The sequence below is a fragment of the Acanthochromis polyacanthus genome, chromosome 21 (assembly GCF_021347895.1).
Source record: "Acanthochromis polyacanthus isolate Apoly-LR-REF ecotype Palm Island chromosome 21, KAUST_Apoly_ChrSc, whole genome shotgun sequence".
Taxonomy (NCBI): Eukaryota; Metazoa; Chordata; class Actinopteri; family Pomacentridae; genus Acanthochromis; species Acanthochromis polyacanthus.
This window is the reverse complement of record NC_067133.1, coordinates 29,586,844-29,603,341: the sequence shown is the minus strand read 5'-3', so window position 1 is coordinate 29,603,341 and position 16,498 is coordinate 29,586,844. Positions and strand designations below refer to the sequence as shown.

At 43.7% G+C, this 16,498-nt stretch overlaps 1 protein-coding gene across 5 annotated transcripts in view; it reads left to right on the top strand.

Moving 5' to 3' along the window:
* Positions 1-16,498, top strand: part of cacna1ia (calcium voltage-gated channel subunit alpha1 Ia) — a 241,021-nt gene that overhangs the window by 176,898 nt on the left and 47,625 nt on the right. For all 5 annotated transcript variants that reach the window (XM_051940863.1, XM_051940862.1, XM_051940860.1 and 2 more), the window contains exons 13-26: positions 1,180-1,297; positions 1,395-1,550; positions 2,515-2,605; positions 3,851-4,005; positions 6,836-7,552; positions 8,032-8,132; positions 9,091-9,214; positions 9,385-9,453; positions 12,995-13,173; positions 14,082-14,208; positions 14,525-14,650; positions 14,768-14,857; positions 14,950-15,142; positions 16,289-16,440. In XM_051940863.1, coding sequence (XP_051796823.1) covers positions 1,180-1,297; positions 1,395-1,550; positions 2,515-2,605; positions 3,851-4,005; positions 6,836-7,552; positions 8,032-8,132; positions 9,091-9,214; positions 9,385-9,453; positions 12,995-13,173; positions 14,082-14,208; positions 14,525-14,650; positions 14,768-14,857; positions 14,950-15,142; positions 16,289-16,440 — 2,398 coding nt within the window. The remainder of the gene's footprint in view (positions 1-1,179; positions 1,298-1,394; positions 1,551-2,514; positions 2,606-3,850; positions 4,006-6,835; positions 7,553-8,031; positions 8,133-9,090; positions 9,215-9,384; positions 9,454-12,994; positions 13,174-14,081; positions 14,209-14,524; positions 14,651-14,767; positions 14,858-14,949; positions 15,143-16,288; positions 16,441-16,498) is intronic.

Here is a 16,498-nt window from a genome sequence, read left to right as displayed (position 1 = left end):
TCACGTGACCTAAATATGTGGCAGGAATTGATGGGACTCAGAAACACCCCCACAGTTTAATCAATTGTTCCTTGGATCATTTCTGATGGATAAGTCCTGATAAGTCCTCAGAGGTGGATTTGTAGTAGGATCACAATCAGCTGATGTAGTGTTCACTTGTTGTCATGGTTACGGTGATGCCATGCTGCTTTCTCACAGAAATCTTTAACAAATCCGTGGATCCAGACTATAAGCTGCATCACTGCCAGAATCTAATCACTTGGTCCTTGTGTCATTTCTGAGCTTCCCTGAAAATTTTATCCAAATTCGTTAATCTGTTTTTGAATAATTATGAGACTTTTCTAAATAAAATTTCCTGCACACTCTGCCAGGAAAAAAAAGAAAAAATAAGCCATTTTTATTCTCTCTGTGCGGACCTGTACCAAATGATTCACGGCCCGGTACCGGTCCACGGGCCGGTGGTTGGGAACCTCTGGTCTAAACAAACCAGCGATGAAGGATGATTTAAACGACGTGATCTGGATTTTGTAGCCTTGTGGCAACATATGAATTTACGAATGGTGGAACAAACATGAAATGAAGAAGTAATGGAAGCTTGTTGTGGTGACTGTCTAGTCTCACTGTACATGCTACCTGTAGCCGTCACTCCTGCTCTTTTTTCTATTTTTTAATCTATTTTTAGCTTCTTATTTCACTTTAGTGTTTGACTTTTCATGTATGTAAACGGTTAACTCATTCTTTACTTCACTTCTTGATTTAACACTCAATAATGTGCAATAACTATGAATCTCTGTGCAACAACACAAAATGTATTTATTAGAAAAAATCATAAGTTTGCGTTCTCAGTGTTCCTGTGTTCTTCTGTTCTGATTGATATTGTATATATAGTGTGTATACCTCTACTCTTTGGACTGTAGCTGTGTTTTCTTGCTTTTCTTATCGTCATTATGATGCAAATTTCCCCCTGTGGGACTAATAAAGGATATTCTGTTCTTTCTATTCTACTTTGTGATAGTAATAATAATTCTGTGCTGCTTCATGTTGTCTATAAGATTAATAAACATGTGGCACACTAAAAATCCCACCGCAGTGTACAGTTTAGCAACACAACTGCCCTTTAAACTAGTACAGCTGACCTACTGCTGGATTGTTAAAGAGAGAACCCTTGTTGTGTTGCAGTATTCTGGGGATGCACATATTTGGCTGTAAGTTCAGTCTGAAGACCGAAGCGGGAGACACGGTGCCCGACAGGAAGAACTTTGACTCCTTGCTTTGGGCCATCGTCACCGTCTTTCAGGTGAGAGGAGCAGCTTAACACCTTTTTGCTCCTGTATGCAGAACGAAGAAGCTAACTGTGAGTGTTTGTTGTGTATCTGTGTGTGTGTTTTCTGCAGATTCTGACCCAGGAGGACTGGAACATGGTGCTGTACAACGGCATGGCCTCCACCTCTCCCTTCGCTGCTCTCTACTTCGTAGCGCTCATGACGTTTGGAAACTACGTGCTCTTCAATCTACTAGTTGCCATCTTGGTCGAGGGTTTCCAAGCTGAGGTGAGACAGCAGGCGGTAGCACTACGCCCTGAACAAATGAAGACAGAAATAAGTCAAGCCAGCCCACCATGCTCTGTTTTTTGTACTTTTATTGTATTTTTACCAGCGGTTCAAGGTTGCCATTGGCTGCACGATTCCCACAGATTTCTCCTCCCCTTCTCTATCTGTGCTCTTTTAAAATTCCCTTCACTACATGACACAGCAACAAAAAATCTGAAAATCTTGCAGTAAGGCAGCACTGCTGGTTTGTTTCTGCAGTGAATTAGACATTTTTAAGACAGCGCTCGACTCACTGCGTACAAATGTTCCACCAAACATTTCCATCCACACAAACTGAGCGGACGCCGTCGCTGCATCCTTGACTTGGATCCATCCAACATGATTTTGATTGATTTAAAGAAACGCAAACAAGCCAGAGAAGCTTTTTTTCGCTTTAGCAGGAGTGATTTGGCTATGCGAGACTACCTGCTGATAAACTGCAGGTGCAAACTGATGATTTTGCTTCAGTCTGACTTGTTTACGTCTCGTATTTTCATCTCGGTGCTCATTGATGCTCCTTTTGAATGAACAAAAACAGCAAAGTAAAGTGAGCGTGTTTTAATTTCAATGATGAGTGCTGGAAAAACAACAAAAACAACAAAAACAACCCCACTGTTGTTAATATATCCGAAGACTATTGAACCTTAATACTTTACGACCACGGACACCTGAACTCCAGACGTTTCTGTTTTAGAGCTCGATTTGACGAGTGAGAACAGAGCAGGTGGGTCTGAGAGAAAATGTCCCTCAGATAGTTGGGTAATGAGGAGAGGAGGAAAAAGATTGGCAGTTCCTATTTAAATCCGCTTGTAATTGCTCATTATTTCCTACTTTTTTCCACTCGGCTTCATGCTCTTTGTTTCTTCATGCCTCTGTCTTTCCCTCTCTGTCACACACTTATTTTCCTCCTCTGTCCCCAACTCAGGGAGATGCGAACCGCTCGTACTCGGATGACGACAGGTCTTCCTGTAATTTTGATGAGAACGATAAGCAGAAGGACCCTCTGCACCTCTCAGGTACCAACGACTGCAAGAGCTTCAGACTAGTTTTGAATAATAAGGGCTCACTTTCTTATCATTTTCTGAAATTTTTTCACCATTTGGCCTCAGAATGTCTAAACGGTGTTCATTTACTACTTTGCAAAAACAACTTACACTTGTGTGAGAATTTGTTTTCGGTGATGATTTGACATAATGTACCTTTGTGTCTTATGTTCAGTATTAAAAAAGAATTACAAATGTTGTGAAAGTTCAGCGAGGTCGAGAGAGGAAGAGGAGGCAGACAGAGAGAGAAACAATGGAGCCTCAGATGATTTAGGTTGTGGGTAAAGTTTACTGATATCAGGAGAAGTGACACCGACAGAGCAGCAGTTCATGGAAGCACTGAGGATTCTCTCTCATCTTTGGGTTTATATTGTAGCTGGGAGAAGGTCAGATTTAGATTACAGACCAATATGGAGACAGTTACTCTGCTCACGTCAGAACAGACAATATCTAACCTCGACCAGAGCAGAGAGTCCTGGCATGTCTTCCTCCTACAGCGTTTGCCTGTTGGAAGATAATTTAGTATGATGTCAGTTAAGAGCTGCAAGGACACACCTTAGAAAGCGGAAAGAGTTGTTTTCCTTCACAAACATTCCAAATTTCTCCTTTGGCTTCCTATTCTAGTATTATTGTTATTATGTAACTGTGCACAGAGCTCTGTCATATTCAGGCTCTCAGGTGGTAGTCTAACCAGTCTTCTACACATTCAGCACTGCAGAAAGCTGTCAGCTGATTTGTTGTGCCTCGGGCATCAAAATCAGATCATGATTGCTGAGCACCTGTTTCTATTCTGAGATGTAAGCTGAACAAACTTTAAATAATGCAGACCCGATGCCAGCCCTCTCCTATCGTCTCACCAAGCATCCTGCAGTACAGAGCAGCATTTAGCTGCACATTAGGGACGCTTCTAATGTCTCCTGAGCCAAACTGTACCTTTTAAACGTCAGTGTACATGAAAAACCACCATAAGAAATGTTTGTGAATGGACGAAGCCCTGGTAGATGTTCCTTTGTTTCTCTGTTATGAGCTCTTCTAAGGCAATTTAGTGTAAATTCAACTTCTGCTGCCCCCTTGGAGCTGCCTATAACATTGTTTTAGAACATTTTATGAAGCACAATTCAGCTTACATGGCAGCAGCAGAGAGAAGGTAAACAAAGAGAGCCTCCATTTCACACCGTGGTTTCCTCCCTTCATTTTCTTCTCCCTTCTCTCCTGCAGACCCAAAGATCTGCACCCTGACCCCTAATGGACACCTGGACCTGTCCACGCTGCCTGCTGCTCTGTTTCCTGGGGAGAGGTTGACCTTTACTCTGGGCTCCAGGAAGAATAGCGTTATTTCCCTCGGCAGGGCCAACCTTGAGCAGAGGGCTGCGGTAAGTGGAGGGAGCTGAAAACAGAGATCAAAATACAGCTGCTGATTGTTGGTGTCATAACATAATAGACGTGTGACAGAAAGTGCGTGACAGGAATGTTATGGGCCAAAACTAGGAGAGAAACGTGCAGAGTTTCTGCCTGTAAATAGCAAAAACTTTTCCTGATTTAAAATTAGCCAAATAGTGTCCTTGTGTAGTGATTGTCCCAGCATTCCCAGTTGTTATCATGGCTGCTGGCGACGTGTTCAGTGCCGACAGTCCAGATCTGGGGGTTGATGTCTTACGACCCGGCAGCACAGGTAACGAGTGACACAAACACAGAACAAACGGTGATTTGCTGAGTGATATGCAGGTTTTTACTTGAAAGTTAAGTTCACAGTAACACAAAATTGTGAGGGGGTTAAAGGAAAATGAGTGCCACTGAAATAAAAGAAATAAACATAACCAAAAGTGAAATTCACTCTGAAGTTGATTGAACAAAACTGGATTAAAGATCCATCCATCCTCTACACACCGCTTTATCCTCACCAGGATCATGGGGGGTGCTGGAGTCTATCCCAGCTGACTCTGGTGAAGGCAGGGGACACCCTGGACAGGTCACCAGTCTGTCACAGGGCTACATATACAGACACACAATCACACTCACATTCACACCTACGGACAATTTAGAGTAATCAATTAACCTCAGCATGTTTTTGGACTGTGGGAGGAAGCCGGAGTACCCGGAGAAAACCCACGCATGCACAGGGAGAACATGTAAACTCCATGCAGAAAGATCCCAGGCCCAGGCCGAGATTTGAACCGGGGATCTTCTTGCTGCAAGGCGAAAGTGCTAACCACTACTCTACTGTGCAGCCCTGGATTAGAGATAATCAGTACAAACAAAAACCCTTAGGCGTCCCTCAAAACCAAAATACAACTGCAGTAAAACTCTTAAAATAAAGCTAACAACCAGTACTCTTTTTTCGTTCCTTAAAAAGTCTGAGGTCACCCGCTGATATCAGGAGAAGTGACACCAACAGAGCAGCAGTTCATGCAAGCAGTGCCAGCATCAGTTCTGAGGATTCTCTCTGATCTTTGGGTTTATGTTGTAGTTGGGAGGTCAGATTTAGATTACAGACCAACATGGAGACATTCGTCTGCTTAGTCACGTCAGAATATCTTCCTCCTACAGCGTCTGCCTGTCAGAAGGTAATTTATTTAAAATTGATGTTACAAAACCGGATAAAAGACAGTCAATACAAACAGAAACTCTTACCGCTCATCCCTCAAAACCAAGATACAACCACAGTGGCATCCTTAAACTAAAACTAATCAGGACTCTGTTTTCATTCCTGAATAACTCAAAGGTCCCCTGTTAGCCTTTTACCCCAAACATACACCAACCACTGGCACAGGTTTCCAAAAAGATCACCAGATGAGCTCAGCTTCTTCTAAGAAGAACCACGGCCAATATGCTGGATGAATGAGCCTTTTTAAAGCCAACAGGTGCCGTGATTGGAGGCAGTAGTTTGGTCTGCTCCAATCTGGCTTCAGATCCAGGGATTGTAGGCGGGACCAGATAATGAAGGCCGGACGGACGAAGATGCAGATAACACAAATGATTTTAGCAGAAGAAGGAGAAGTGCATAGAATTCTCTGTGATAAACCCTGTAGATATCTAGTAAACAGCCAGCGTGCTCTTGGTGTGTCCTGACCTGAAACACCTTCCATGTTCTTGGAGACTGTGGGCTCTTCCACGGCAACAACTGATGTTTGATCCCTGGTCTCTTAGCCATAAACTTTTGCCACCAACGATGCTCGACAGAGATCCCCACAGACACAGTACTACTGTTTAAAGGTCTATCAGAATCAGAATCAGTTTTATTGCCAAGTAGGTTTTTACACTTACAAGGAATTTTCTCTGGTGCTCTTGGTGCTAGTACAAATAAAATATTAAGTAAAGAGGTGTAAGAATTATAAAATAAAGTAAAAAAATAGACAAGGTATATACAGTTACTACTCAGTGGTAATTAATGTAGTTAACAGAGCTGATTAGCAGTGGCACAGGCAGTGTTTATCAGTGATGCAGCAGAGGGGAAGAAGCTGTTCTTTTGGCGAGAGGTTTTAGTCCTGATGGACCGCAGCCTCCTGCCTGAGGGGAGGGGTTCAAAAAGTTTGTGTCCAGGGTGAGAGGGGTCGGCCAAGATCTTAGTTGCACGCCTTAAAGTCCTAGAGGTGTACAGATCCTGGAGGGATGGCAGGTTGCATCCGATCACCTTCTCGGCAGAGCGGATGATGTCCTGCAGCCTGCTCTTGTCCAGAGCGGTGGCTGCAGGGTACCAGACGGTGATGGAGGAGTAGAGCATGGACTCTATGATGGCCGTGTTGAAGTGCACCATCATAGTCTTTGCCGACATTACGAATACAAACATGTGCACCACAGGCCACCGGCAGATCTCAACCCACCAAAGTTACTGTGCTTCTTTCACCGAGACAACTCAGCAGGAACAAACTCCAAACCACCTTTGAAACTTTTAAATTGCACCTTGTACTTGGTAACAGCAGTATTCATTGATTCACAATAGATTTTCATCAGCATCATATCAAAGGTTTTACAATCCCTCTAAATGTGAAAAACAGTAATATGCAACAGCAATTTTATTTTTTTCAGCCCAGCAGACAGAGATGTAATGAGCATTATATGATTACACGGATCCATTCTTCTTTGTTCCATTTACATAAGAGGTGTTTTGATGTCTGATCTGCTTATTTGTGTCGAAGTTGCAGACAGAAAATAGCTGAAAATTGCAGCAGAAAGCAGAAACGTCTGTGTCTGGTTCTGTCTCAGTATCCAGGTCGGGGTTACCACAACTGGGGCCGCCCGATGCCTCCCCAGCCTCACGCCTTGTGGGCTCGCCGCTCCAGCTGGAACAGCCTGGGAGGCTGCCGGCCCTGCTCCTCCTCATCTCCGTCCTCCAGCCCGGCCTTCACCCCCACCTCCGCCAGGCCCTTCTACGGCTACGGCCTGGGGGGTCTTGGAGGGGTGGTTGGAGGCAGCCTTCGTATCCGTGGTCCCCGTGCTTCCTCGTCCCCGCACCGACACCTCCACCACGTCCAGCCAGACGAAGAGGAGTCCCTTCTCTCTCCACCTGCTGTGGCTCCACACTCCCTCCACCTCCCCCATCCGATGCTTCCGGGCTGTTTTGTGCCCAGGAGGGACCGCAGAGCTCTGTCGCTGGAGCTGCCCCACCTGCTGCAGGTTCCAGGAGCTCCACACCCACCACCACCACCACCGCCCCACCACCCGCTGCCTCCCATGACGCTCCACGCTCAGCACAGGAAGAAGAGCTTCTCTGGAGGGGTGGTGATCAGCGGAGGTGGGGACCTAGTGGGGGTTCACCAGGACTGTAACGGGAAGACTCCGCTGTCGCAGCTTCTCCAGCCCCCTCCCAGAATTCAGACTGAGCAGACCGAAGGAGCCCAGAGCCACCTGATGGCCGACGTCTTCCCACAAGTGAACGCCCGCAGCAAAGACCGAGAGGACCTGGATGATGACATCGAATACGTAAGTCACTCTTATGTGTGTGTGGGAGGCAGGAAACTAGATCAGAGAGGAAAGGATAAGCAGTCATACACAGTCCAGTTCTGCAGATGCACCTAAAAAAGCAAGAAACACCATCAAGGTTTGTGGTTTGCAACAACTAAACCATTAGATTTTTTATTCAAGTACAAGATTTTACCCATAATCTCTCCGCCTCTGGTGTAGGAATTTCAAGCGCTTTGCATAAAGCCTGCGCTTCCTATCACCTGAACCTCATGGGAGTCCCATTGTTTTCATTGTAAACAAGTCTGTAAGAGAGAAACAAGGTTAATTAGAAAGGACTATTTAGACAGCGGGGGGAGAGAGCGATGCAGATGGTAATGTTGGAAGATGCTCCGAGCTGTTTCCATAGAAGTGCTTCGGTTTTGTAAATAATTTAAATATGGAGTCTGAACATGCGGTTTTTCTGTGTGTGTATGTACTGGTGTGTGTGTTTCTTGCAGAGTTTGTGTTTCCGCATCCAGAAGATGTTGGAGGCGTACAGGCCGGACTGGTGTGAGACCAGAGAGGACTGGTCCATCTTCCTTTTCTCCCCACAGAACAGGTGAGCCACCGTTACCCCTCTGCTGCTTTTAGTGACCGACTGATTGTTCTCCCAACACAGCGTTCATTCACAGTTTGTGCGGTTTTGCGGCCAAAGCGCTAACAGCCTCTCCAACGAACAATACGCCTGGCTGCAGGATGAATCTCACCCAAACAATATTAAGGACGGGTTGCCAGATTCTGTTCCTCACCTCATCAATAGGAAGGACACAAAGAAGGGCTGCATTCCAGCATCCATCACTACCTTGCATATAACAAAGGGGCATTTTTTTTAAAACTTCTGTTAGAGAAACAGGCCTCAGGGGGTAAATTTAACACCACAAGCACTTCATTAAATTATGCATTGACTCGTGCTGATGTTGTCTCACAATCTGCACGGACGGCTTTGACTAGACACAGCCGAGCGTTTTAATAAAAGCCACTTAAAGGACTCCTCGAGCGTTCCAGAAGAGTTTAGAATAAATTCGACCTGTCTTCTAGTCGATCCGTTCTGTTTCTTTTCCTCCGTTCCAGTAAGCAGTGCAGCAGAGATGCTTAATTGCTTTTTGGCAGTACACAGCGTCACGTGCTCGGTTTTGAAATGCATGTTCAGTATTTATACGTCCCATCTTTCGCCCTCTCTCCCTCCCTCTCCCTCTCTGTTTGCTTCTCTCTTATCTCTCTTTTCTGCTCTCCCAGCAGAGCTCTGTACTCAGGAGTCTGGTGCTTCTGAGAGTGTTGTTAATGTAATTTGTTTTGAATTAGGAGCAATGTAAACAGGGCCTGAATGAGGCTACTTACTCACCAAGATGCGAGGGAGCTCCCGTGTACAGGGAACTTGGCTCCCATTCTGATTGGATGGAAGAGGTTTATAAATTGTGGACTTTTATATATTGTTCCTCCTCCAAACTGTGTGGGCCTCTAACAGTAACGAACGCCTTTTAAAGATTCATTTCGGTTCTCTGCTTTCCCCTCTGCAGGTTCAGACAGATCTGTCAGTCCATCATAGCCCATAAGCTGTTCGACTACGTGGTTTTGGCCTTTATCTTCTCCAACTGCATCACAGTGGCTCTGGAGAGGCCCAAGATACTACAGGGCAGCTTGGTAAATCCGTCTGAAATGTGTGTGGTTGTTGTGTGGTAGCTGTTTGTCTTCTCTGGGGATTAATTCAGTTTTATGATCTAAAAAGTGCAGTAAGTAAGGTTTTACGGCTCCTAATTGGCTCATCTCCTCTTTCTGACTGTCAACCGTTTCTCTCTCCCTCGTCTGTCCAGGAAAGAGTCTTTCTCACCATATCCAACTACATATTTACTGCCATCTTTGTGGGCGAGATGACGCTCAAGGTAACATTTTACAACCTGTCTCTCCGGTGCTGCCAAAGCTGTTTCTTTCTTGTCTGTCTGTCTCCTCCCATGTCTTCCGGTTTGTGTCTCCGTCTGAATTTGCTTCGCCTCAGTGCTCCCACAGCCCAACCTCTTCCCTTCCCCTCTTTTTGTTTCAGCAATTCCCATGTTCCTTTGGAGAATATAGCAATTAAGCAATGTCATTAATTAGTGGCTAGTCTACTCTTATGGATGCAGTCCATCTCCTGCACTCCCCCACACTGTCTGTCCTCCCGTCCTCTCCTATATTAAGTGCTTCTTAAATAAGTCTCCTCTTCCTCGTGGTCCCTCTGTTCTCATCAGCAGCTTTTCCACACTCTCTATCTCTTTTATTTTTGCACTGTCTTTCCGCCACCGTCTCTGTATTTTCTGTGAAACGCTCTGGCACAAGTGGCCCATCAATTATGCACTCCCACGATCAATTATTAACTAATCACAGCCCGTCAAGGAGCCACGTCTCCGCTCGTGTCCCCGTCCCTGTGAACCTCCTGTATCCTCCATAGTGTGCTGCTGTGAGTCTGTTTGTGTAGCATTAATCTCTCCATAGGACTCCTTTGAGTTTAGTGAAGTGTACCAGCTGCAGCCGGACAAATGAACAACACAGCGGGGTTGAGGAATTGGCAAAAATTTGTTTTTAGAGAGCATGAGGCATCTTCGGACACAACGGAGCTCTGTTACAAACAATATTCTAGTAGCTCTAATGATTCTACTCGTGTTTGTTGTACCATCCCATTTCACACTCCGACAGAATGATCACTGGGATTTTTTTTTAACCACAAACTTTTTCCACATTTTGTAACATGTGGTACAAATACCGCACAAGTTTTATCCTGCATTCTTTTACCAAACGCAAGAATGTGTGGACAGTTTCTCCATGTGCAGCAGCTCAAAGGAAGACGAGGGAAGCTTAGCTGAAGGAGGTGTTAAACGTGCATTTACCAGTGGTTAAAAAATGAATTTAATTAATTAGAGGCTTTGTAATTAATGAATCATAATTAATCACATTTTTGTCAAAAAGCAATATTTGATTCAACAAGCCAAATTTTTCAACTCAAATAAATGTTGGTTGGGACTGAATGGATGAATATTCATATATGTGAACTTAAACAACTAAAATGTTTGTTTAGTTTTTGTTTATCTGCATTTTTCATCTGTCTGCCTCATTCACAGATTACTGCAGACTCAAAGTGACATTATAGCGATTAGATTCAACATTTTAAGACTTTGTGTAAACTCAAGCTCTTTGAATGTCTTGAAAAGTGGTGTATTATGGGATGGCTACATGGACTGTCGTAGCTACGTTAAAGGTCCGTTTGCACAGGATCCATCATTTACATAAAGTAGTTTCATTTATGTGAATGCAGCACGGGAAACAGAGGTCCGACACATCGCAGAACTTTTGTTAATCGTCTAAACCAGCCGCCGTTGAACTACAACCAGGACAGATTCAGCAGCTTATTTCTCACCTCATGCTTTCAGAAATACTTTTCCCTGAGCTGTTTTTATACTAAAGGAGAAAGTTTGCGACTGAGCCGCTGTGTTGGTCCAACATTTCTACTGAAGGTCTGAAGGGCGGCTGTGTGACCACCTGGTGACCAATCAGGTGATGTTCAGATGCAAAGCTTTCTGTGCGTGAAAAAACGGCTCTGTGAACACATAGCTTTAGCTCTGTTGCTAGCAGCAACATGTTTTACATTGAGGTAATACTGTCGGCTTGAAGTGCTGCGGTGATCAGAAAACTCTTTGCTGCACAATTTGAACACAACCAGGCTTTAATCCAAGCTGATATCATGAAGATTTTTAAAAGAGAAGTTTCTGCTCAACAAGCTGAATGCGTCTCGTCTTCCTTCACTGTTCACCAAACTTTCTGACATCACTCAGTACGTCCTGTGAATCTTCTTCACGGATGGAAAACAGACTTTAGGTTCATTAGCGCCACCTACTGGGCTGCAGTGTTCATCAGTGTGACGACCCTCCACCTGGACACCAGGCGTGTCTGTTCCAGTCGTCACCTGATTGATCTAGTGGCTCAGCTGCACTTAATCTGGCCCACTTCCATTCAAACGGGCTCTCTGACAGGAGCTGCTGCCGTGTGGAGCTCCAGCAGCATGATTCTGGGTTTTGGCGTTGGGTTTTAATGCCCATTTTGCGTGGCAATAAACCATTTTTAGTCACCACACCATTGCTGTCTCTTGGTTTTGTTGCGACTTTTGGGAGCCAAGTTGTAACATCAGTGTTACCTGTGTGACGGAAATTAGTGAAGTGAGAAACGTGCAATTAATGCGTTATTTTTTGTAATGCATGATCTTTTCTCTAATTAATTAATCAAAATTAATGCATCACAGTCCCATCCTGAGCATTTACACATGTAACACTAATGGGATTACATAAAGTAGTGTATTCCTGTGTGAAACCAGTGGGATCACATGTAGAACCTGTCGCATGCAGAGTCCAGTGAGGCTTGCAGTCAGCCCTCCCTGCTCCCACAAAACATCTGCCTCTTTCCTGGCCCATCGGTAATGTTGGTTCAGTGGTTAATAGTCTGTTACTGGTCAGAAGTTCAGGGTTCCAGCCCCAGTGCTGCCAAACTCGACACAATCTGCTCTAGTAGCACCGTAGTCTGCCCTCTGACTGCAAAAAGACCGCATTAGGTGCTTCTCTGGCTCCCACATATGAATCTCATGGGTTTCACATGTGCAAAAACACTTGTACATGTCAAATCTATGCAACTTTTTCTGTAAATTCATAGTTTCTCTTTACAGACTACATATCAGATAAAGGTAAAAGTGTATAATCTGAATTACAAACTCATTTGTGACACGTTCAGTGGACCTTCTGCCATTCAGGTCAGTTAACATTTTGGCTTTCAGGGTTCAGATGTTTGCCAGGCAGCGGTCATGTTTGCACTCTAAAACCCCACAGTCCCTCTGAAGCTTCAGCAGACACTCGGCAAACAGCTTCAAATGTCATTTGCAGATTTCTGCCCAAAGAGGCCCAAAGGTCCCACCGCCGCTGTGCGACATACAGTGTCCGTTAGTGTGCGTGTGCAGTAGAATGCTGGTGTAATAATTCATCCTTCATAGAGGAGTAAAGTCCAATCATATGTCAAATGCTTTCACACTAATATTTTTACAAGTTAAAGGCAGTGGCTGTAGGGCATTATTACAGCGGTGGATATTACAGGAAACACTGCTCTCTCTGCAGTGATGCATGATGTGTCACTCTGTGTGTGTGTGCCTTTTTTCTTCATATTTTGTGTACTGTGTGTGTGTGTGTGGATGCTCTCTGCACAGGTGTGTGTACTTCTTTTGTTTGTATCTCATCCTGTTGCTCTTTTAGTTTCACCTCGCTTTCTTTTCTGCTACATATTTATATTATTTTTGACAGTTTAATTTGCAAAGCTTGCGTAGAAACAGACCATAATACAGCCATTTGTGTTGCAGCTGCCATGGGCAAAGTAAAGTTGGAATATGCTGCTTCCCCTGTTCTCGCTCCCCTTCAGGTGGTGTCCATGGGTCTGTACATGGGTGAGCAGGCTTATCTGAGGAGCAGCTGGAACATCCTGGACGGTTTCCTCGTCTTTGTGTCTCTTGTTGACATCGTTGTTTCCATGACGGGAGGAGCCAAGATCCTGGGCGTGCTCAGAGTCCTCCGGCTGCTCAGGACGCTGCGTCCCCTCAGGTAGGCACCAAATGCTGCCATTCTTTACTTACGTTTTTACCGTTTTGTAGATTGTGCGCATCTGCTGAGTGTCATTCTGTTATAAAGGCAGCTCTGCATCGCGTCTGTACAGGTTTAGTTTCACAAGCTCAAAATGTTCCCACTCAAATCCAGCAGTCGTTTGCAAACTTATGAAACGGAAAATGTTCACGATTGGCGAAAGATGGCACAGACTTTGTTAAATATGGATCATTCCCAGCATTTAAGATTTACACTACTGTTTAAAAGTCTGGGGTCACTGAGAAATGTACTTCTTTTTAAAAGAAAAGCATTTTTTCACTACTATAGCGCAACTTTAATATAGAGAAACTTTATTATAGAGTAACTTTAGCTTATAATATCAACATTAACTAATATAGAGCAACTTTAATTCATTTACACCACCGTTTAAAAGCTTGGGACCACTGAGAAATGTCCTTATTTTTGAAAGAAAAGCTGATTTTTTTCAATGAAGGCAGCAATAAGTGAATGATAAATCCAGTGTAGACATAGTTAATGTGGTAAATGACTATTGTAGCTGTAAACGTCTTATTTTTAATGGAATATCTCCATAGGGGTACAGAGGAACATTTCCAGCAACCATCACTCCTGTGTTCTAATGCTACATTGTGTTAGCTAATGCTGCTGAAAGGCTCATTGATGGTTAGAAAACCCTTGTTCAGTTATGTTAGCACATGGATAAAAGTGGGAGTTTTCATGGAAAACATGGATATCTGGATGACCTTAAACTTTTGAACAGTAGTGTAAAAATAATCAGTGCATCAAGCTGATTTCACTCCAGATTTTCTCCTCATGAGCCTCCTATATCTCACTTCATCTATCCCTCAGTCATTATTAATAATATTTCTCCTCTGATTCTCCCCTTTCAGAGTGATTAGCAGAGCTCCCGGCCTGAAGCTGGTGGTGGAAACTCTCATCACTTCCCTCAAACCCATCGGCAACATCGTCCTCATCTGCTGCGCGTTCTTCATCATCTTTGGAATCCTTGGGGTGCAGGTAGGGAACAAACGTATGCTTATTACTGATAATAACCCTGTGTATTTATGTCCACCAGTGTAATTCTTTCAATGAAAGCCTAATCCATCCTCTCTTTTCTTCTTAATATCTTTGAAATGAGGCATACATTTCCTATCTTGGCCCATCTTCAGTAAACTCCATCATCTTCCTGCTTCTTCTTTCATCACTGCACAACATTCTCAGCTGGTGGATCTTTGACCGCCTCATTATTTCATCCTTTCATCTCATCATAAAGGCTTATTTCTCTGTTTTATGTAAATAGTCGTGATGACATCAAAAGCTCGGTCTCTTCCAGCTGTTTAAAGGCAAGTTCTTCTACTGCCTGGGACCCGACGTCAAAAACATCACCAACAAGTCCGACTGCCTGCAGGCCAACTACAAGTGGGTCCACCACAAGTACAACTTTGACAACCTGGGACAGGTGAGAGCCACATGTGTTTTCTGTGCATGCATGGTGTTCAGTATAATATACAAATAAATCTGTGCTTTTTGCAGTAGATTCATAATAAAAGTGTTTCTTTGTGACTCGCTGCTGCAGGCTCTGATGTCCCTGTTTGTCCTCGCCTCCAAGGACGGCTGGGTGAACATCATGTACCACGGCCTGGACGCTGTGGGCGTAGACCAGCAGGTAGATCAGCTTTCTTGAGAAAGCCCTTCACTATCTGGAACACATCTGACTTCTTCTGCCTCTTCTGTCGCTTCTCTCCTCCCCTTCACAAGCCGGTGATCAACAACAACCCGTGGATGCTGCTGTACTTCATCTCCTTCCTCCTCATCGTCAGCTTCTTCGTCCTCAACATGTTCGTCGGCGTCGTGGTGGAGAACTTCCACAAGTGCCGGCAGCACCAGGAGGTGGAGGAGGCCAAGAGGCGCGAGGAGAAACGTCAGCGGCGCATGGAGAAGAAGAGGAGGAGTAAGAAAGAGATGAAATGAAAAGAGGCAGGAGTAGAGGAGCACAGGGACAGAAACAAGCAGACAGAGGTTTATGAAGTGAAAATGGGTGAGATCAGATTAGAAGCTATTACACTTATCATAAAACAACAAGATGCGGTGATAGGAAACACACAGTGCAGCAACAGAAGGACCTGAATAGCTCTCCCTTCACCTCTATTGAGAGTCTGAAACATCAGAAGACTCATTTTCTGCTCGATGAGAGTTTGTGCTGTTAAAAGAGAGATGGAAATAGAGACAGACTAATAATAATTTTAACGGGAAGCGTCGTACACTGTAAAAAATGTTTATATTTTGCAGTGAAAATCTGTCTAACCATGACGCTAAAAATGTGTAAACTCTAAAACTGTTTGATGCAGTTTATTTAACACTGAATAGCTGTAATCAGTTAATCAGGAGAAGTGTGTTTTTATGTTTCTTTCTCTTGAAAAAATACACTTCCCGACTCCTGTGCAGTTTTTAATAGAAAAATGCTGTAATGTGTAGAACAATACTGTCATTTTTGCACTTTATTCTTGAAAAGAATGCAGTTTTTTCCAGTTAAATGTACATTTTGTTGTGCTGCTATTGGAAACATGCTGCAATATTAATAACAAGTAGCAAATGAATGTACTTTTGTGTTAATAACAGACATCTGCTTTAATAATTATGAGCTATAACCACAATTTTTGCTAAAAATACACATATTTAATGTTAAATAGACTAACTGCTGTGTTGATGATGGAAAAATGCTGTAATATTTATAATAAATTACGAAAACTTTATTGATAAATTATTTTCAAGTGTTTAAAGGTTAAAACTTTTTTTTAAAGTAAAATCTGTAATGAAGCACATTTTTAACCCTAGAATCAACAATACGAATACATTTCTTTTGCCGTAAATATAGAAAATGTTTTACCGTTATTTTATGGTGGCATTTTGTCGACCACAGCTGCAGGAATTTTATCATAAAAACATTTTTTGTACAGTGTACCTACAGAGGGAAAAAACACATTGAAATGTTTCTATCTCTCTTTGAAGAGAACGTCTGTCCTGGAGTTGGTGTGAAGCTGAGGGGCGTTTTCCGTGCGTCATGAGGAGACTTTAACGTGTTTGTTTTGACCCACAGAGGCTCAGAAGCTGCCGTACTATTCCAGCTACGGCAACGTGCGCCTGATGATCCACACACTGTGCACAAACCACTACCTGGACCTCATCATCACCTTCATCATCTGCATCAACGTCATCACCATGTCCTTAGAGCACTACAACCAACCTCACGTAAGAGAGCGTGCAGAGACGTGTGTGTTTGACTGAATGTCTTTGTGCCCGTTAGATA